Here is a 21,708-nt window from a genome sequence, read left to right as displayed (position 1 = left end):
CACTGTTGTGGCCTCTCCCGCTGCGGAGCACAGGCTCCGGACGCGCAGGCTCAGCGGCCATGGCTCACGGGCCCAGCCACTCCGCGGCATGTGGGATCTTCCCGGACTGGGGCACGAACCCGTGTCCCCTGCATTGGCAGGCGGACTCTCAACCACTGCGCCACCAGGGAAGCCCTTGAGATACTTTTAAAAGTTCCTATCTTGATTAACTTTCCATTCATACAGCAACCACTATATTCTTAAAGGTTTGTTGAAATTTAACTCTTAAATTGCTTTGATTATTAGTTATTCTATAATAACTCAAACTGTTTGTAACCAAAAATAAAGTTTGGCAAATATTAATAAGAGGCAAGGAATGGCATTCAGTTAAAAGAACACTTTCTTATTTATATATAATAATCCCAGAGATTTGTCTTAGCTAAAAGTAAGCTTTCCTGTTTATGCCATGTGAGCAACTCTTCACAAGCATTTGAATGTAGGTTCTGGCTAACATTTTACAAATTGTATTTGATGTTCACATATAAGTGCTTTAATATCTCTCTTTCCAGCTGATCTACTCATCCATTTGTAATAATTCATCTTTTTGACAGAATCATTATTGGAGGTCCTGAGAAGTGAAGAGCTGCAAGCTAACACCGAAGCTTTCTTATACTGCATGGGGGTGATCAAATTCATTTCTGGAAATCCAGGGTTTCTTCATGAGATGATTGGCAAAGGTGCTGTTGAAATATTGATGAATTTGATGATGCAAATAAGCGAGAACACCAAGAAATCTGGTACATGTTTGCCTAATTCAGGCCACTTGTTAGTCCAAGTAAGTATTTTACTTGAAAGAGTTAGACATGTAAAGTTAGTCTTCACATTGTCTAATACCACTTACCTGCCAGTGGGTGTAACAGGAAACAGGTGGGCTGTTATCTGTAGCCAGGTGAGGGTGCCTGGCCTCGGGGATCAGGGTAGCAGCCCTAGCCACACCTCTGCCCCGTGTGTGCCCATTTCCTCTGGAAAGGCTATTCCATGGCTTTTCACGGAGCAGGTCTCCAGTATGTAGACATCTATTTCCACTACTCTGCGGAGAAAGCAGGCCTGGAAGAATGAAAAGTTAGCACCTCTTCAAAACAATTGCATGTTATAATCAGAATTTTAATAGGCAGAGTGTTCACTTTCAGAGTTTAAGACAGGTCTAGCCTGGAGATTGTTCATGAAGATTGGTAGCTTATATCATAAATATTGTATCTACAATAAAGAAAACAGAATTTAATGACACTGAGTGGACAGTTGTTGAGGGCGTGTGTAGACGGTGGTAGCAAAGCCAGATACATTTAGTATGACCAGGGCAGGAAGAAAAAGTGTGTTATGTGTTAGAGTTTCATTACTTCTTTTGTGGCAGATTAAATTTCATAGTTGAATTATTTTCATTGGAGCTGCTTCAGGTCTCGTATTCTTCTTTAGAAGAGATTTTACTCTTTAATAGCATTTGTATATCAGATAATAGCATCTTTGGTGTAATAATTGATGAGATTTGAAATGTGCTTGTCAGTTAATGGGGCTTGATCAAGGACTGCATGTTCGAAGCCTTGGGGAAAGTGTGTTAAAAATTAGATTTAGTCCCTGCCTTAAAGATGCTTCAAGTGTATATGATAATTATTAATTTTGGACTTTGTGGTCTGTCTCCATTTCGAAAAAGACTGTGAAAACCTCCTTTAGTTATGAGTGATTCAGAATTCTACTGGATGTGCCATCTTTTGGCTAGGGAGACTTAAGAAACATTATTTTCATGCTGACAGTGTTATGGAGTTATTTAAATTTTTCCCTCAATGAAAATAGTTATTTGGGTTATATAATTATGTTTCTTGTTAAAATGCAAAAAAAGAAGTATGAGGAAGAGGGTAAAAATCACCTGAATTATTTTCACCCTTAGATAATCCACCTCCAACATTTTAGTAACCATTCTTCCATGCATTTTACATGCATATATATTATATATACTTACATATGTATAATTTTATATAATTCTTGCTTTTTATCATGAACTTCCTCTTTCTAAGAGTTGTTTTTGCTTGTTTTCTGTCACCCTCTTTTCCTCCTTGTTTCTCCTCCTGGTTCTCCCTGTTAGCCAATATTGTTCACACAGATGTGCTCAGCACCTTTTAATACACTCATAGGTTTTCTTTTTTTTTTTTAATTTATTTTAATTTATTTATTTTTGGCTGCGTTGGGTCTTCATTGCCATGTGTGGGCTTTCTCTAGTTGCGGTGAGCAGGGGCTACTCTTTGTTGAGGTGTGCGGGCTTCTCATTGAGGTGGTTTCTCTTGTTGTGGATCACATGGTCTAGGTATGTGGGCTTCAGTAGTTGTGGCATGTGCGCTCAGTAGTTGTGGCTTGCGGGCTCTAGAGCGCAGGCTCAGTAGTTGTGGTGCACGGGCTTAGTTGCTCCGCGGCATGTGGGATCTTACCGGACCAGGGCTCAAACCCATGTCACCTGCATTGGCAGGCAGATTCTTAACCACAGTGCCACCAGGGAAACCCTACTCATAGGTTTTCAAAAATGGAATATTCTGTGCACTTCTCTTTTCTATTTTAATAATACATAGTAGGGCTTCCCTGGTGGTGCAGTGGTTGAGAGTCCGCCTGCTGATGCAGAGGACACGGGTTCGTGCCCCAGTCTGGGGGGATCCTGCATGCCGCAGAGCGGCTGGGCCCGTGTGCCATGGCTGCTGAGTCTGCACGTCCGGAGCCTGTGCTCCACAACGGGAGAGGCCACAACAGTGAGAGGCCCACATACCGAAAATAATAATAATAATAATAATAATACACAGTAAAAAACTCAAGAGACTTATTCTTTTTATTGGCAGCATAATATTCTGTGATGAAGATGTACCTCAAATTCTCAACCATTCTTCCATTGAGATACTCTGCTTTTAATTTTTATGTAAAAGCTTTTGGAATTCTTGTTTTAAAAAGCTCTTTCATATATATATAGTTGTCCCTCAGCATCCATGGGGGAGCTGCCCCAGATACTAAAGTCCACAGATGCTCAGGTCCCATACTTGGTCCTCTGTATCCATGGATATAGTACACCGTCCATGGCTAGTTGAATCTGCAGATGTGGAACCTACAGATAGGAGTGCTGACTGGATATATGTATATGCATTTATATATTTATACATAATTTATAAATTTAAAAATAAAAACAAATATATAAATGTATTTGTATAGAATAAAAATATATAATTAAATCAGTTGGTATAAAGGAGAATTGAGTATTATTGTGACCAAAAATACATCAAATCCAGAGCTAGGACCTCTGGTATGCCAGTAAGTACAGTGCACTTCTCCCTATGCTCCTCTCCTTTCCCTCTTCCCTTGCTTCGGCCTCCTCAGACGCAAACTGACTCAGTGGGTCAGGTGCCCCTTTCTTGTCCCGACGTCCTTGCGTCCCTCTAGGGTGTGGGGGAAAGGGTGCTGTAGTATCTCCCTCCTCGCTGCCCACCACCACTCACTGGGCACTGTCATCATCTCCAAAGCCTTCCTCTGAACCTGCCTGGGATCTGGCGGGGGAGGGGCTTACACAGCCCCAGGCCTCTCTCAGGAGCGCAGTCAGCAGCCCACATCCCTGTCCAGCAGGAGAAAGGGGCCCATTATTGCCTCCACCTGAGGATGTGCTCCTGCTGTGGTCACCAAGAGCCATTTGTATCAACTGTACACTGTCACTATGTGTGTGTATGTTTACAAATTTGGGGGAAGGGTGATATTGTTTTAGGCTATTTCATTTGCAGAATCCCCTGAACTGGACATTCCCTTGTGTTTAATTAAAACAAAGAAAAGCTGTTTTGTATCATCCGAATGATAAAAATGTAAGCAACTTGACTTCACTATAAGAACAGATGAAAATCTCGACTCTTGCGAATGTGTCGCACTGACTGGCTTTTTACCAGCTCGCTCATGTGCACATTCACCCAAACAGATCTGGCCATGGGCAGAATTGTTCAATTACACCAGCCTTCAGAACTGGTAACTCTAGCTCAAGGCATTTTTTAAAAGCAACTTTGTTCAATTGAAAAAATAAATAAATGACTTGCGGCTGTACTAATAGAATAATGTCTGTAAGCCAGAGAGAACACAGCAAGGCAAAAAGATAAAGGCAGGACTTCCTCTCTTTTATGACTTTAACTGCTGTTAAAACTTTGCGCATGGTGCCATCCGACCCAGTGCTAGAGTCGTCCTGTCTCCCTAAAGCAGCCCTGTTGGAGGCCATTGAAAGAGTAGAAGGCATCTGAAGCTGGGTCCTGCAGGTTGTGTAGGATTTGGGAAACTGTCACCGAGGAAAAGGGATACGGTGTGGGGGCTGCTGAAAAGGTAGGTCTGTCCAGAGCAGAGAGTTCCGTGGGGGAGGCGTGGGAGGTGAGATTCAGAGGCTACGGTCATGGGCCTCGAATACCAGGCTACAGAGTGCAGACTTGGAGTAACACAGAACGGCTGGAGGTCAGTGCAAGGGGAGGAGGAGATGAGATCAGAGTGGCAGACAGGTGGGCATGTGCAAGATGTTAAACTGATAAAGGCCGAAAAGCTGAAATGTGGCAGGAGAGTGTGTCCGTGGTACGGACGGATTGGAGGGTTAAGATCTTACACACAGCAGCCCGAATTAAGAGGTGTTGCTGCAGTTACTAGATTTTAGACTGATTATAATGGAGCTAAAGGATCGAGATCAAGGAATGGGCACAAAAGAAAAAAAAGCTCCTCCACAGCATAGGGGCCAGTGATGCTTAGAGGAAAAAATACTGAAGTGTTGAGATTTTTGAAAGTTTCCTTTGCATTGTTTCTTACATATATGTATTTGTGTACACATACATGCATGTTTATTACTGCACCACTGACATCAAGAGACATTGATTTCACAAGTGTTTGTGCAGTGGCTGCTCTGTGCCAGGCGTGCTTTGGGTGGTTAGTAAGGCAGTGGAGGGCAAGAGAGCTGCCAGTAGGGGCCTACTTTTAAAATCTATTTATTTGTTTATTTTGGGCTGTGTTGGGTCTTCGTTTCTGTGCGAGGGCTTTCTCTAGTTGTGGCAAGCGGGGGCCGCTCTTCATCGCGGTGCGCGGGCCTCTCACTGTCGCGGCCTCTCTTGTTGCGGAGCACAGGCTCCAGACGGGCAGGCTCAGTAGTTGTGGCTCACGGGCCCAGTTGCTCCGCGGCATGTGGGATCCTCCCATACCAGGGCTCGAACCCGTATCCCCTGCATGGGCAGGCAGATTCTCAACCACTGTGCCATCAGGGAAGCCCAGGGGGCCTACTTTTTGATGATCCCCATGTCCAGATAATAGTATTCTGATGCCCTATTCTTTGACAAAACTCTGGTACTTCCACGAGTTCAGTTCTACCTGTCAGATGCTTAATAGCATTTTAAGAATGTTGAGAGGATGATCGTTGATGCTCAGAGGGACCAGCACCACTTTCCACTAAGTGGAAGTATTAATATTCCCAGTCTGGCAAGACTGGAGACAGGAGTTTGTCTGCAAAATCACTAGCATAAAGAAGGTTAATCTGTGCATGATCACTAAATTCCAGAATGTTAGGCTTTCGGGAGAGCTCCTTGAAACCTGGAAAAAGAGAAACACAGACCAGCTAAAAGGCTAGGCCCCTAGGTTCCGGCATTAAATTGCATCACCTAAGGAGGTGACACAGACGAAATAGGGGTTTGTCAATATTCATCTCGGTGGATTATCAGGAGGTGTTAGGGTTCATTTCTGGCTTCTAAGGCCCGACAGTTGGGAAGGGATAATACAGGAACTGAGGAAAATTCCTGGAGTCACCTCCATCAGTAAGCCTGTTGTGGTTTCCATGGAGAAGAGTCTTTGGTATGCGTCACAGTCACAAACAAGCCCCAATTCCCCTGGTGTCTTATTTGTCCTCTTGTGTCTTGAGGACACTATGTACAAAGCTGATTTACTGTAATTGAAGAAAATCTCTAGGTACTCACATTTACAGTTAGGTAATTTGTAGGTATATAACGTAACTATTAAACCCAGGTTGATTTAAACTAATGTTCCTATTTTTATGGATTCCTTTGTATTTCCAGCCTTTTCTTCTTTACAGCCTGACCCACTTGATTTTGAGTTCAGTTCTTAAAGAAATACATTCTTTCCCTGCTTTAGACTTAACATTTTTGAAGTTAGAACTGTCTGGCACCCCCCCAGATAACATGGTTTCTTTCCTTCGTCTTACACCTGGTCTCTCTTCTCTGACCTCTAAACCTGCCACCCAGAGGGTCCTTCAAGTCCTAATCTTTCACCCTTCTTGCTCAGTACAGCTCCACTGTCCAATTCTTCCTTTTTCTAAGCGGAAGTTTCTCAGGAAGGTCGGTCTTCCCAGCCCTTGGCAGTCCCTCTCCTCCACTTTGGCTCTAGAGTGTGGGGAAAAGGAGAGTGAATTAAACAGAGATTTGACCCTGGGTAGCTCAGAAAATGATAATGTTATTGTCAGAAATTAGAGGGTTATGTAAGGGAACTGATTTGGTGAGAGGAGGGAGGGAAATGATGTAATTAGCCCTCGTGTAAAACTTTAAGGTACCAGCAGAACAGCCAAGTGGGACTGTCCCGTAGGAAACTGGAGAGAAGAACCCATGCTTAGCAGAGAAAGTAAAGCCAACAAAGCAGACTTAGCGTCATCTACATGGAGTTGACCGTTGAAGTCAAGAAAAGACAATGATACTACTCAAAGGGAGAGTAGAGAGAGAGAGTAGGGCTAGAGGAGGGCTGAGGACAGGTTCCATAAAATAGCCAGATGTGTGGAATAGGGAGAGACGAGAAGTGACCAGAAAATTCAGAAAGGACAGTGTAGAAGAGGGTAGAGCTTTTAAGAGCAAGGATTGGTCAGCTTTGGCAAGTGCTACGGCAAGCACACGGGGAAAGAGGAATTCCGCTACCGTGTGGGGCAATTTGAGTGGGCAGGTGGGGTCGCGTCCTGTTGCAGGGGGTCTGTCCGCACTCTCTTTAAATCTTAAATGATTTCTTTATCTCTACACTTTTAAATTAAGAGATGTTTTGATATAGTTGGGTTTTTGTTTTTTAATTTCTAAGCCCTAGAGTAAACTCCCCGCTTTGGCTGATGCGAGTTCGCTCCTGTATTGTGTATTCCACGTCCCCAGCACGCGGTACCGTCGTCTTCCGGAGCCCTGATGGTCCCTCTGGCTTTGTGCCCGGCGGGGACAGGGCTCAGTGCTGCCTTGTGGACTAGTGACGGGAGCACAGGCCTGAACTGGTTCAGCTCTGACATTCTGTGAGCCTCTCCCTCCTCATCTCCCAGTGACTGGCTGTGCCTGGGGTAGAGGGTAGTCAGGAGAGTTAAACAAGATGATCTATTGAAGCACCTAGAACAAGACATGGCACGTAGATGGCACTCAGCAGAAATTTATTAAACAAAGTGAGATCAGAATCACCAAAACTTGAAGCTTCAAAGAGCAATTATTTCTGATAAGAAAAAATTAATCACAACAATTAAGATGACAGAGTTGAAGATGGATTTCATCTTTGTGTATTTTGTGTGTGTGTGTGTGGCTTTCCTTTTTATCTTTTATTCTGAACTCAGTATAGGTTCACAAGATGTTGCAAAAATAGTAGAGGGGTCCTATTTTCCCAATCACCCTGCTTCTCCCAATGATGACATCTTACATAACTGTAGGACATTATTAAAAGGGGGAAACTGATATGGGTATGATACCATTAACTATTTTACTTATTTGCGTATTATTTTTGAGATTCGGTGAGTCTCTTTTTTTGTCACAGTCTTTAGTTTGGTTATTAGGCTTGCTAATTTTTTAATGATGTATTTGTTAGTGGGAAGGGGAGCTATTTCTACTTATGAGGTTTCCTTCCTATAAAGGAATACCCAGTAGTGTAACTGACCACTCAGTCATCCAACTGGCATGAGAGAGCGGGCAGTCAGAGCCTACTCTTCCCTTTCCTGGGAAAGGGCTACATATAGGCAACTCTTGTTCAACTCTGACTCTCCACGGATGGCATACCTGAAGACTTGGGGGGAGTCAGAGATTCCAAACATGTAACGCCTTGGGCTTTGAATTAGAAATAAGAGAGAGACTAAGGCAGATGGGGAAGAAAGTTGAAGGATGTAGTTTATAGCTGAGGTGGGTGTGCTTTCTAATCCTGAACCCCTGAATCAGACTTGCCCACCCAGTCACAGGCCACGCCTGCCCCAGGAGGAGCAGAGAACACCTGTGCTCACCAAGCAGGAAGTGAGGGGTGGAGAGTGACCAGGAGATTATGCTAAGAAAAGTCACCTCACAAGGAAGGAACATCAGGTGTGGGAAGTAAGTATTCCTATGCCACCTGCTTCTGGGGAGAGCCATTTGCTTTTCAATTGCTGTCATATCTGCTCAGTCTCATCTCTTCCCTGTAGACGTATTAGTTGTGGCAATAAAGAAATGTCACTAACTTTAACATGTAATTCTGAAAATCAGTGTTATTACTCTGTAGTTCTTAAAGCATTACCTTTTTCAGACTCATTTTCTTTATTTTACTGCTCTGGCATTCTGTATAGTTTAGATGACATTCAAATTTCAGCTGTATTGATACATATAACGGCCACAACTGGAAGAACCAGCTACCTACTCATTTTACCAAGGTGTAACTGACATAGTGGCAGTAAATGGAGAAACAGTAATAAACATAGGCAAATGTTAAATAAGAGTCTCAAAGTAGGGCACTGGAGCTTGAGGAGGGCAGAACCATTTCCTGCAGAAGTAGGACACTCATGGTAGGAATGTGCCAAATAGGCTCCACAGCCAGGCACCAAGCATTACTGAGGATTGTGAATTAATATTACTTTCACATGCATGTATCTTAACTCCAAGAAAATGCTTAGGAAGTTTTGGAACTAGTGGTTTCATGTATATAGTGGCATCTTACAATTAGTTTCCTTTTTCTCAGGCAGAACTGTACTAATCATACATGAGACAATATGAAACTTCTTGGGTTACCACATGGGCTCTGGTTTTGGCATATATGTGGTCTCAATTGGGCACAAATCCAGAAAATGAATATGCTTTCATTAATAGAGGGAGATGGTTTTGCTGAGGTTGGAAAATGGTGTGGCTTTGGTCTTAAATCATTTGACACTGTTTGTGGTCTCTGGCGGCTGTGTTTATTCTTTCACATCATCAGCGGGAAGTGAACCATTTTGCAGTTGGCAGTTAAGTTGAGATAAAGCTCTAGGGATTTTGGTTATGGATATTCCAGATGATTGAGCAATAAAATGAATGCTTTTAGGAGACAGTCAAATGGAGCAGGGGAGACAACAGATGAGGAGTCGTTAGAGGACCAGATGCCCACCTACCTGGAGCTGGTAGACTTTCTGAGCTTCGGTTTCCTCATCTGAAAATTGGAGCTCAGGATACCTTTCCTGTCTACAACATTCAGGGAGCAAATGAGATCAAGCTCACAAGATAGCTTTATAAAAAATAAAGTAGCTGCTCATATTTTTTTCATAATAGCATTCAATGTATAAAAATAAAATGACTCATGATGCTAATTTTGGTAGAGGAAGCATAATAACTTTCAGACTGTTAGTGCAATTTTCAATTGCATTATGTTCCAAAGTTTTCTTTGAAAGCCAGTTTTTTGAAATTGGGAAAATATTTCTCCAAGGAATAATAACATGATTGACGGTGAAGTTCCCGGGCTAGCCAAAGAGCCTGTTCAATTTCTGATGCACCTAAACAGGAATTCTGTGGTGGGCTGTGAGCTGCAAGCCCCTCCGATCTGGGCCAGCTCTGATGGCTGAATGCCTCCTAGGGCAGAAGAATGTGGTGAGTTCCCTGGGGACTGAGGACTCTGATGGAGGGAGAGTGCAAAGGGAGTAGAGGAGTCATCCACTCAAGAAATGAGCAGTATATGGAGGCCCAGGTGGGCCAACCAGCCCTCCCCACCATGCACCCACCCCCCTGCAGTAGAGAATGCTGGGGATGAGGCCACAGCTGCTGGGCCTGCACTGTCATTCTTAAGTTCATTGATATAAATCAGGAGGGCCTCAAATTTTAAGGCAAATATTTCATGTGTTTGCTTAGGTTTTTCAAATAATTAATAATTGGAAACATAATTTAAAATCGATAATGAAGTACCTAAATTGATTTTTTTAATGCTAAATCTTTTGAATTCTAATTTTGCTTTACTAAAATGCTTTTTGAGCCCTTATAAAATAATCACTTCTTGATAGAATTTTTCCCTTTAAAATGGGTCTCCCAATGTTGACTGCATGGTGAAGACTTTGAGGCCCAACTAGTTCAGTGTGAGATAGGACAGCTTTACCAAACTCACCAGGTGTTTTACCTGGAGATGCTGATTGAGGTTGGGGCCCAATCTGATGATCAAGGAGTTTGGGGAAACCCAGCTGCCTCAGGAAAAGGGAGCACCACAAAGCTGTAGAGTGTGTGTGTGGCTCAGTCATTTTCCAGCAGTAGATTAGCAACCAGAATCACACCGGCATGTTTCTTCCCTGATATATACCAAACATTTAGGTCCCCTTTTGTCCCAGACATCATCTAACAGCTGCTAATAAGCAAGGACACTTATATTTTTATCAGTCCTTTTTGTGGATTACCAGTTCCATATTCTTCTCCTTTTTCTTCTTCCCACTGGTTGCCTTCTGACTCAGTATATCTGTCCCAAGGGGTTGCACATTAAGTGATGGGAAAAAGAAGAATGGAAACTCCTGTTTTTCAGTTTGCTATTTCTTGGTGAGATGACAGTTAAGAAGTTGGGAATTGTTCCAGTAAAGTCCTTTAGAAGCTAAACAAGCATCTGTATATGCATCTAACTTCTACTTCTTTTTCTTTTTTTGTCATAAAGTATTTGAGATGGCTTAAAAGATTGTATGCAGTAAAATAGAAGAGTACATAACTCAGTGGAATTAGGAACAATATAAACTAGAATAGAAAGTTAAGAAAGGAACAGATACATTTCTCCCAGCATGAAGCTCGGACTTCAGTGAACTCCTGCTTTGGGTGCAGGCCCAGTGGGTGGGCTTTCCTGCGGGGTGGAAAACAAAGACTCAGCGGCAGAGCACACAGCTCATTAACAAGTTCTGCAAATATATCTCTTTTAAAAAGTTGGAGCGAGGCTGAGAGTTAGGTGGGTTGACTTGGAATTTGCCTTTACTGTTACCACAGTATTTAGCTAGACTCTCCTCCCACTGATCTGTTTATATTTTTCCCAGAAAAAGCCGCTTGTCTGTTCAGCCCCAGCCCCTCCCGCAGTGAGATCATTGGCTCACAGCCAGCCTTTCAAATGGGGGGCCTTCACGGCTGCATCTGCCTGGCGACCTCCTCCTGACCCTCCTCCCCAGGGATTTAAGCTCTGGTTTACCACCAGGCCTCTGCTAATGCCGGGGCACTTTCTTGTCAGAGGCTTCTTAAAGGGGAAAAGCCTCCTTTTCTGTCTCCCGTCTCCCTTGTCCCTTCATTTCCTTCCTCCTCCTCCTTTCCTTCTTTCCCCTCCTCATCCCCTCTTCCTTCCCTTTTCCTGATGTGTATCATCCAGTAAGATTTTTTATTTTTATTTTATTTTTTTTTGCGGTACGCGGGCCTCTCACTGCCGTGGCCTCTCCCGTTGCGGAGCACAGGCTCCGGACGCGCAGGCTCAGCGGCCATGGCTCACGGGCCCAGCCGCTCCGCGGCATGTGGGATCTTCCCAGACGGGGACACGAACCCGTGTCCCCTGCATCGGCAGGCGGACTCTCAACCACTGCGCCACCTGGGAAGCCCCATCCAGTAAGCTTTTTATGGGCATATTTATTGTCCTCTGGGTAGGAAAAGGAATAAGAAACTGTTTGGACTGTGGAGGAGCTCACAGTGGGAGAGAAGGTACCTGAAACTAGTGGTTAGGAGTCTGTGATGGGTGTGGAACAGGAAGGTCTGTTCACCTGGAAGAGAAGCAATCAACCGCTGAAAAGTCTTCACAGAGGAGAAGTGAGCCTGAGCTGTGTCCATAAACCCGAGCAGGAGGTGGGCAGGTTGGAGAAGGGGCGGCAGAGTGTGATGGAGGGGGACATTCTGGGCAGAGGCAGCGGTCCGTTCAAAGGCTTGGAATTGTGAAAGGATGAGGAGGTTGTGTATGGTGCAGAGTCTGAAAGATGGAGAGGGAGGAAGGGGGAGGTGAAGGGGATGAGCTTGCGGGGGGTGAACCGGGCTTTAGAGAGTGAATAGCCTTTAGGAGATGGATTTTGCCCAGTAGGCCACCGGAAGTCAGAGGAAGTCTGAACAGGGAAGGTTGGGTTTCAAGATGCTCCCTCTGGCAGCAGGGAGACGCTGTGGGGAGTTGAGCCCAACAGTGGAGAGAGTGGAAGGAGCCCATGCAGGGAGTGTAGAGTTTGGGAGAGAGATGAAATGGGCTTAAACAGAACCAGCAGCCTTGAAGATGGGAAGAAGAGGTAGAACAGGTGATTAATCAGCTGTTGAAAGGGAAGGAGGGAAAGGAGTTAGGAGCCTAGGAAGGAGCTGCTGTCGTGAAGGAGGTGAATAGGGAATACACTAGTCCCCCTCCAGGAAGTCCACTTTTCTCTCATCGATTATTTTTTTATTCCTCCGCTCCTTTTAAATCATCTTAAAGTCCATCTACCTGAGATATTGTCTGATTCATCCATGGTTTTCTGAATCCCAACCTTTCTATTTATACCAGTGTTTCCTTTGTAGGTATTAATCCATTCGTCCATTCCATCAACAAATGTTTATTGAGGACCCACTGTGTGCCAGGCACTAGATTTGGGCCTGGGAGGCACAATGATGAAAAGACAAAAGTGTATACCCTCACTGAAACTTCTAGTATAGAGAAATAGACAACAAAACGTAATATTAAATAACCTAACATAAAGTAGTTTGTGAGGGTTGTGTGGTATGAGATGAAATTTGAGGGGTTGGCAAGAGTCAGACCATACCAGGCCTTGTACACCAAGGCCAGGAAATGGAGTCATATTCTAGGAGCAATAGACAAAAAGCCAGTAGGGCTTAGGGTGACAGAAAGCAGAAAGGCAAGTTCTGGAATGTGTCTGAAGTTTTGCAACTTGAGACACTGTGTTGATGGTAGTGTCATATATTGAGGCATCACTATGTATTTTTCAAGTGCATGATATATGTTTCATGTATATTATTCTACTCGCATCACAACTGACAAATTTGGAAACATTCAACTCACTCAACTCCCTGTACTCCATATAATGTGATTGATACAGGCAGTAAATAGATAGGGATTTCAAATCAGGTGATGTGTCACATATAAATGTGTGCTTCCACTCTTGATTTGGGCCATTTATAAAAGTTATGTATTTGGGGCAAAAGAACCATGAGCTGTCTTAACTTTTGCTAATGAGGTGAGAAAAAGGGTTGAAAGGGAGAAAAAAACCCCACCAAAACTGAGGTTGAAACAAGAAAATAAAAGCTCCTAAGAAAAGTCTGGTCCCTCCTGCTGACAGCGCCCCCTGCCAGAGGTTGAGTTGGGGAGCTAGAAGATGACAACGGATTGAGGTGCCCAATCTGTGAAGCCGTGGGGGCCAGGGAAGGGGAGGCGTTTGTGTGCACCGTGGGTGGAATGAGTGTTCCGTGATCCGCCACGGTCTCTGTCCGGTTCAGGCCAGGATTCACTTGGGCATCTGTGCTCTCTGGTGTCGGAGTGGGGAAGCCTCTGAGTCTCCCTTTGGATTGACATAAACCAGCAGTGCTCAAGTACCTGGGCTGTCTCTGAAGAAGGAGAACAGGTACAGCCAGGGTCCGATGATGAGAATTTTCCATTTTATGGCAGTGATGGCTTGAAGTGCCTGGAATGGTTTGTTAGCCTTCCTTAGCTCAAGAGACTGCGTTGTAGATCTCTGGTAAAGTGGAATGGTAGAGTAGTTTGTTTCCCCTCCAGTGTTTTGGATACTGAACCTTTCAGGGAAGAATTTACTAAATTGCTGCATAATTGAATTGACTACAAAAGACTTGCACACATTTATTTGAAGCATTAATTTTATTTTCTCTGCTTTAGAAGGTAGTGGGTTATATTTTAACAAAATCTTTTTGTTGTGGTTGTTACAAGGGAAAACTAATCAAAGATACATGTCATCTTAATAAGTGTTTTCAAAGTTTATTAATTATGGCTTTATATTTACATAATGCTCTACAGTGTACAAAAACAGTGTTACATTTTTTCCACCTGATACACACAACCCTGGCTGGTGAGCAGGGGTTGTAACCCCCTTTTCACAGATGAGGAAATGGGGAAGCTGAGGAACGAGTGAGTGCCTCAGTCACTTATTTAGGAAGAGATTTCGGACTTGAATCTCCATCCTTTGACTCTACGGCCAGCGATCTCCCTTCTTCTGCATTTTGGGTGTGAAGACCCACAACAAAGGCGGGGATGGGACCCATGACTTTTGAGCTCCTGTTAGTTAATCAGCAGTGGCAATGCCACTCATGCATCTCATCTCACTGAATCCTAATAACTCCAGGGCAATTATCACCATCCCCGCTTTACTGTTGAGAAAAATGTGCTCTGGGAGGTTAACTAACCTAAACTGGTGAGTGGTAGGGCTGGGATTTGACCAGGCCATCCAGCTCCCAAGCTGACTCTCTTAACCAGTAGCCTGCCTGTACTATCTCACGAGGAAAGATCACCCTGCATATTTAAAATTATTAGATAACAGCAACTTTCATTTATGGATTTATTAAATTGTTCTCCACTTTCAGACAAGGGTTAAAGTACATAGCTTTTCTGAACATTTTTTACAAAATAAGATAAATTTGCAAGACATCAATCCTTGCCACTTGGAAGAGAATGAGACTAACAGTCTTAAATATTCTTTGGCTACAGCATTGTCATTTGATGGTATTTATAAGAATATGGAACAAGGAATTTCTGTTCTGTGGAACTCATGTGGCATGTCACAGGGTCAGTGGATGATCTTATGACTTCTACTAAACCCAGATGACGATTTGCTTAACCCTGGGGTTTTGGTATACTAATTGCTTCTTAACACGAATATTTCATTCATTACTTTTGAACCAAAGTAGGCTTTCTTTGTATTCATTTCTTGGTTTTCATTTTGTGCTACTTGTGCATATAGGCCCATGTTCTCTGATGGGAGATGCATAACAGGGCCTCGGTTTAGCTACTGATGTAATGAAACTTATGGTATGAATTATGCTGTGCCGATTAGTGTTGCTGTATTTTCTAATTTTTAAAAATGGCACTAATGTGTTTTTTTTCATAGATGACTGCTACGCTGAGAAACTTGGTTGACTCACCACTAGCAAGAAGTAAGTTGCTAATCATCAGTGCCCTTCCCCAGCTCTGCACGGTGATGGGACAGTACATAGATGATAAGGATGTCTGCACCAATGTTGCCAGAATATTCAGGTAGGTAGACTAGGAAAACAAAGTAGCCTTACAAAAATGCTAATGTTTAGATTTAGGGGGTTATTTTTAATATTTGTATGTGTGACTGGCAAGGAATCCTGTTTTTGCTTTTTTTTTTTTTTTTTTTTTGCGTTATGCGGGCCTCTCACTGTTGTGGCCTCTCCCCCCCCGGAGCACAGGCTCCGGACGCGCAGGCCCAGCAGCCATGGCCCACGGGCCCAGCCGCTCCGCGGCATGTGGGATCCTCCCGGACCGGGGCACGAACCCGCGTCCCCTGCATCAGCAGGCGGACTCTCGACCACTGCGCCACCAGGGAAGCCCTGTTTTTGCTTTTTATGTCACCTCAAAGAAAAGGTAAATCTAGTGGCCCGAGTTTTTTAAAAATGATTTAAACTAATGACTTCATTTCTTATGTATTTCTATTGTGATTCCAAACTCATTGATTTTAAGTTACTGTAACTAAAGTTGTGAGTTGTCCTAGTATTTTTACAAAACAAACAAACAAAACTTCCTCTCAGCTTATTGGAGATAAAGAGCTATATCACAAAACATGGCAAACCTTCTGGTGCGCTTGGAAACAATGCTTACGGATTTTTTTTTTTTTTTTTTTTTTTTTTTTTGCGGTATGCGGGCCTCTCACTGTTGTGGCCTCCCCCGTTGCGGAGCACAGGCTCCGGACGCGCAGGCTCCGGACGCGCAGGCTCAGCGGCCATGGCTCACGGGCCCAGCCGCTCCGCGGCATATGGGATCCTCCCAGACCGGGGCACGAACCCGTATCCCCTGCATCGGCAGGCGGACTCTCAACCACTTGCGCCACCAGGGAGGCCCAATGCTTACGGATTTTAACTGAAAAAGGAGGCCACTGCTTAGAAAGACTGATCTGACTTAATTTGTAATTGAAGGTCATTTTATTTCAGTTGTTTGGCTGAACTTTGGCTCACACATTCACTAGTCATGTTTATACTTACTTTTCTCCAGAAGCAATGATCACCTGAATCCAGGCTGCCTCAAAGCAAGATGTGGCTAAATTTCGGAACTGTCTTTAAATTATGCATTGATATTTCTTCCCTCACTGCTCTTTGCCATTGTTTTTACATAATGATCCTTCTCAAGAGACCCGGGCCTTTCTTGAACTATAATATTGTAGTTGTTTAATGAAATACAAAATTTCCTGAAGACTGAATTGGTAATTGACCCCAATATGAGGATGTGAGTCCAGCTTTGATCTTTTAGCACTGTGCTTTCCTGTCTGGGTACTTAATTCTGGGTACTTAGTCCCATTTTGAAGCGCTATAAAATCATAAAGAGTTTATTTTTGTATATGGTGGCATGTAGAGATCCAATTTAATTTTTTTTTCCCACATGGACAGTTTTCCCAGCACATGTTATTGAATACACCATCCTTTTTTCACTGCGTTTGAATGCCTAGTCAGTAGAACACGAGGTTCCATATACTTGCAGGCCTGTTTGTGGACATTCTGTTTGGTCCGTCTTCAGACCAGTTCCATGCTGTTTTTACTATTCTGGATTTAAGTCTTGCTGTAGGATAAGATGAATCCCTCACTTCTTTTCTCCTTTAAGATCCAAATTCTTATTTTCTCTTCGTCATGAATTTGAGAATCAGCTAAAGTCCATGACAGGAACTTTGGATTTTTTTTTTCATGAAACTACATTGACTGTGTAGAGTATCTGGGACAGACGTGGGGATAATTGATTAGCATCTTTATGATATCGAGTCTTCCATCCATAAACATTTGTGATGTCTTCTTCTTTTAATAAAATGGTATAACTTTCTCCAAAAAGATTCTGTACATCTTTTGTTAGATACATTTCGTCACGGCGCTTGCTGCAATTATGAATGCAATCTTCAAAAAAAAACAATTCTAGGGCCTCCCTGGTGGCGCAGTGGTTGAGAGTCCGCCTGCCGATGCAGGGGATACGGGTTCGTGCCCCGGTCTGGGAGGATCCCATATGCCGCAGAGCGGCTGGGCCCGTGAGCCATGGCCGCTGGGCCTGCGCATCCGGAGCCTGTGCTCCACAACGGGAGAGGCCACAACAGTGAGAGGCCCACATAACGCAAAAAGGGAAAAAAAAAAAAAAAAAAAAAAAGCAATTCTAATGAGTGTTGCTAGTGTATATGGATAGTATTGATGTTTGCTTATTAATCTTGTATCCAGAACATCTTTTTTTCTTTTCTTTTTTTTTTTTTTTTTGCGGTACGCGGACCTCTCACTGTTGTGGCCTCTCCCGTTGCGGAGCACAGGCTCCGGACGCGCAGGCTGAGCGGCCATGGCGCACAGGCCCAGCCGCTCCGCGGCATGTGGGATCTTCCTGGACTGGGGCACGAACCAGTGTCCCCTGCATTGGCAGGCGGACTCTCAACCCCTGCGCCCCCAGGGAAGCCCCAGGACATCTTGATTAACATTAGGTCTAAGAGTTAGTCTATAGATTCTCTTCGATTTTCTATGCAAAATATATGCAAATAAGTCTACTTTTGGGTTTTTTCCCATGATTACAACTCTTGGCCCCTGTCCCCACCTTTTTCTTAGGTGCATGGCTTAGGATGTCCAATACAAAGTTGTGAGAGTGTTGAACCAGCTGACTTTCTCCTGAGTTGAAAGGAAATATTCTTGTGGTTTTGCCAGTTGAAATTAATGTTTGTTGTAGGTTTCTGTAGATACCCTTTGACAGTTAAGGAACAATTTTCTCTCATTAATGGATTTTAAGTTTCCTTGAATACTTGCCTCAAATGTATTTTGATTATGTGGATTTTCTTAACAGATTTTCTCATGTTAAGCCATTATATATTGCTAGATTTGCTTAACTAATATTCTGTTTAGTATTTTTCATCTATGGTTATGAGTTACATTGACCTGTATGTTTCCTCTCTCATACTGTCTGTGTCTGGTTTTAATGTCAAGTTTATACCAGCCTCATAAAATGAGCTGGGATATATTCCAACATTTTCTGTCTTCTAGAAGAATTTCTGAAAATTAAACTTACCTGTTTCTTGAAGTTTGTAGAACTTGCTTGAAAGCTGTTTTATCCTGGTGTTTGTATACATGTGTGTGCATGCATGCATGCATGCATGTGTGAATGTCATTGACAACTGATTCACTTTCTTTAATAGTTACATGTCTAGTCATATTTCCTATTTCTACTTGATTCAGTTTCTAAAAGTTATATTTTTATAGGAATTTGTCCATTTAAGTTTTCAAACTGTATAAAGTCATCCCAAATATTCTATTATCCTTTTAATCTCTATTGCATCTCTAATTATGCCCCTTTTGTTTATATTATTTATTTAAGAAATACTTATACAGTGCCTACTATGTGCCAGGCAATGTTCTAAGCACCTTCCAGATACTAATTCATTTATTCCTTATAACAGCTTTAAAAGGTGGGTACTATTATTATTATCTTCATTGTACATATGAGGAGACTGAGGCATAGAGAGGTTTGGTAGTTTTCCCAGGGTCACACAGCCATGATTTAAACCAGGTAGTATGGCTCTAGAATTCATACATTTAAAAGCTATGTTACACCGCCTCTTCATTTTGATATTGATTTTTATTCCGTATTTTAATGATCTGTGAGGTTTCTCTTTTTCTATTGATCAGTCTTGCCAAAGGTTTGACAATTTATTAGTTTTTGTGAAGAACCAACAGATTATCGAACCACTCTGTTGTATGTTTATTTTGTATTTTATTCCTTCTGTTCTTATCCTTAATAATGCCTATCTTCTATTCTTTTTGGATACATTATACTTTCTTCTGTTTTGATTAGAAATTCAATTCCCTTCTTTTCAGCTTTCTTAAGGTTATAAATTTTCCTCTAGCTACGGCTGTAGCTGCATCTCAATTTTGATTTGTAGTGTTTTTGTTATTATTCAGATATGTGTTTTTCTATTTTCTTATTTATTTGACCCATAAGTTATGTGTTTTTAAATTTCCAAAAGTAAGTTTTTTAAACATTTTGTTTTTCATTGATTTCTAATTTAATTGTACTTTGACCAGAGAATGTGATCTGAGACACTGATTCTCTGAAAATTTACTGAGACTTATTAATGGCCTGGCACATGATCAAGTTTTTAAAATTAGTGATGTTTTGCCTATTAATCTATCACTTAATGAGAAATTTATGAACATCTCCCAGTTTGAGGTAGGTTTGTCAACTCCACCTTTTGAGTTTCATTGTTTTCTTGCTTTTGAAAATTTGAAGCTATTTTCAAGGCTTTTTGCCTTAAGGTCTATCTTGCCTGATATTAATATACCACCAACAGCCCAGTATATTTGAGCATTTTAACATTTACTTCTACTGGAGTCCCAGGAGATTGACTGGTTGATATCCAGCCAGATTTTGTGTAAATTTCTTAGCTTGTGTTTTCTGAACCACATGGGCAGTGTAAATTCATACCTTGTACATGTGTTAGAGGCTTCAGGTTTCTCTTTTTCAAAGAACTTGAAAAAAAATCTTCCCTCCTCCCACTCTATGCCTCTGGAGTCTAGAGCAGACAGTGCACCTCCTTGAGGCTTCTCTGGACTGGTGTGTACAGTATTTCCAGACTGCTTTTCATGCACAGAACAGTGCTTTGAAGGTCTGCATTTAAAGTCACCCTAGGTATAGTTGAACTTTATTGAAAAACAAAGTTTATTTTAATTTTTTCCATTTGAAATTTCTGCAGCAAAGTTACTACTTATCATGACTGCTGTGTAGCCTTGGCCAACTACTCCAGATGTTATGCCTTGTTTTTGAATCTGATAAACAAATACCAGAAGAAGCAGGTCAGTTTTTCCTACATTTAATTCTTCAATGTGTCTTTGCATTGGTGTATTTGTGTAAGCCCATGTTTTTTTTGTTTTTTTAAATATTTATTTATTTGGCTGTGTTGGGTCTTAGCTGCGACACGTAGGCTCAGTAGTTGCAGCCAGCGGGCTTAGTTGCCCCGCAGCATGTGGGATCTTAGTTCCCTGACCAGGGATCAAACCTGCATCCCCTGCATTGGAAGGCAGATTCTTTACCACTGGACTGCCAGTCAAGTCCCTGTGTAATCCCATGTTGAATGACTTTATGTTTTGAATGTATAGTTTTCTATTAGAAGCTTCCATCCGATGTGTAACGAGCTTCCCCACGAGGCAGAGTTCCATGGAGGAGGTGGGGAGGGAGTAGTTTGAGGGAGAAATGGCCTCAGTAGGATGTGGATGCAGTAGGAGGATTCACAATTTGGGGTGAAGGGTGAGTGGACCCCCCCAGTGTTGCTCCTCCCAGTGATTTGTGGACCCGTACATGAGAGGCATCTTTGGGTGGGGTGGGGTTAACCGGGTTATTTCCAGGCCCCACCCCAGGCCTGCTGAGCCAGCTGGGTGCACATGGGCCTAGCCATCTGCACTTTAACAAGAACTGCAGGGACTCCTGATGCAAACTAAAGTTTGGGATCTCCTATGCTGGATATAGTCTAAAGATTCTTCTGGCCCTGAAATTCTCTAATTCCTTGACACTGCTGTATTTAGAAGATGACATTTCTAGGTAAGTATTTAAAGGAAATAATTTGGTTTTAATGGATCGGACAAAAATGTGTTTAGCTGTTTAAAAAGAAAAAAAAAGGAACTCACAAATGACTTCCCCTTAATAAAATTATAATACTTAGTACAAATGTTAATTTTTATTATAAGTTTTTGAATATTCATTAAATGCAGTATATAAATAAAATGCTTAAAGTGACATCAGCTCTTTAGTGGAGACGGTTTATACATGAAGACAATATATATTCATTTGAAATACAGTAAATTTTCAAAATCACATAGTAGGTATCACCAGTTTAAAACCAAATAATTTATATATAAGACCATTTTAATATAAAGCTTTGTGTTTATATTAACCATATCAAAACCATCTCAAAATATAATCCCTGTTTGCCACAAACAGCATTGAACTTATTCTTACCCAGCCAAGTACTTCTGCTCAGAATGACTAAATTTGTCATATTTTACACTATTATCAGCTATTTATTAAATGGTTACTAGTGTCTTTTTGGTTATATAGATGTTAGAGAAATTTCTGTGCTCATATTACACCATTACTACATTTTAAAGATGATAAAACTTTGCTTAAAGTGTTAATGTTTCTATTAAACTTTAAAAAACTGATTCACAAATAGACACTTGAGTTCCTGATTCTGAGTATTTGGATTACAAATGCTTTCCCCTGTGTATTTTGTATTTTCCTTAAATTACATACCTTGAAAGATTTCCTGGTATAAGAATTTGCTGTGTCAGGTGGAGAATGAATTTGATTAATGTACCTTAAAGT

General features: G+C 42.2%; 1 protein-coding gene across 1 annotated transcript in view; it reads left to right on the top strand.

Annotated features, from left to right (window-relative positions):
- ARMC2 (armadillo repeat containing 2) overlaps nt 1-21,708 on the top strand; it is a 106,913-nt gene that overhangs the window by 50,815 nt on the left and 34,390 nt on the right. The window contains exons 10-12 of the mRNA XM_060114815.1: nt 591-814; nt 15,254-15,399; nt 20,084-20,183. Coding sequence (XP_059970798.1) covers nt 591-814; nt 15,254-15,399; nt 20,084-20,183 — 470 coding nt within the window. The remainder of the gene's footprint in view (nt 1-590; nt 815-15,253; nt 15,400-20,083; nt 20,184-21,708) is intronic.

This window comes from Mesoplodon densirostris, chromosome 12 (assembly GCF_025265405.1).
Source record: "Mesoplodon densirostris isolate mMesDen1 chromosome 12, mMesDen1 primary haplotype, whole genome shotgun sequence".
Classification (NCBI taxonomy): domain Eukaryota; kingdom Metazoa; phylum Chordata; class Mammalia; order Artiodactyla; family Ziphiidae; genus Mesoplodon; species Mesoplodon densirostris.
The sequence above is the reverse complement of the archived record's forward strand: the minus strand, read 5'-3'. Positions and strand labels throughout refer to the sequence as shown.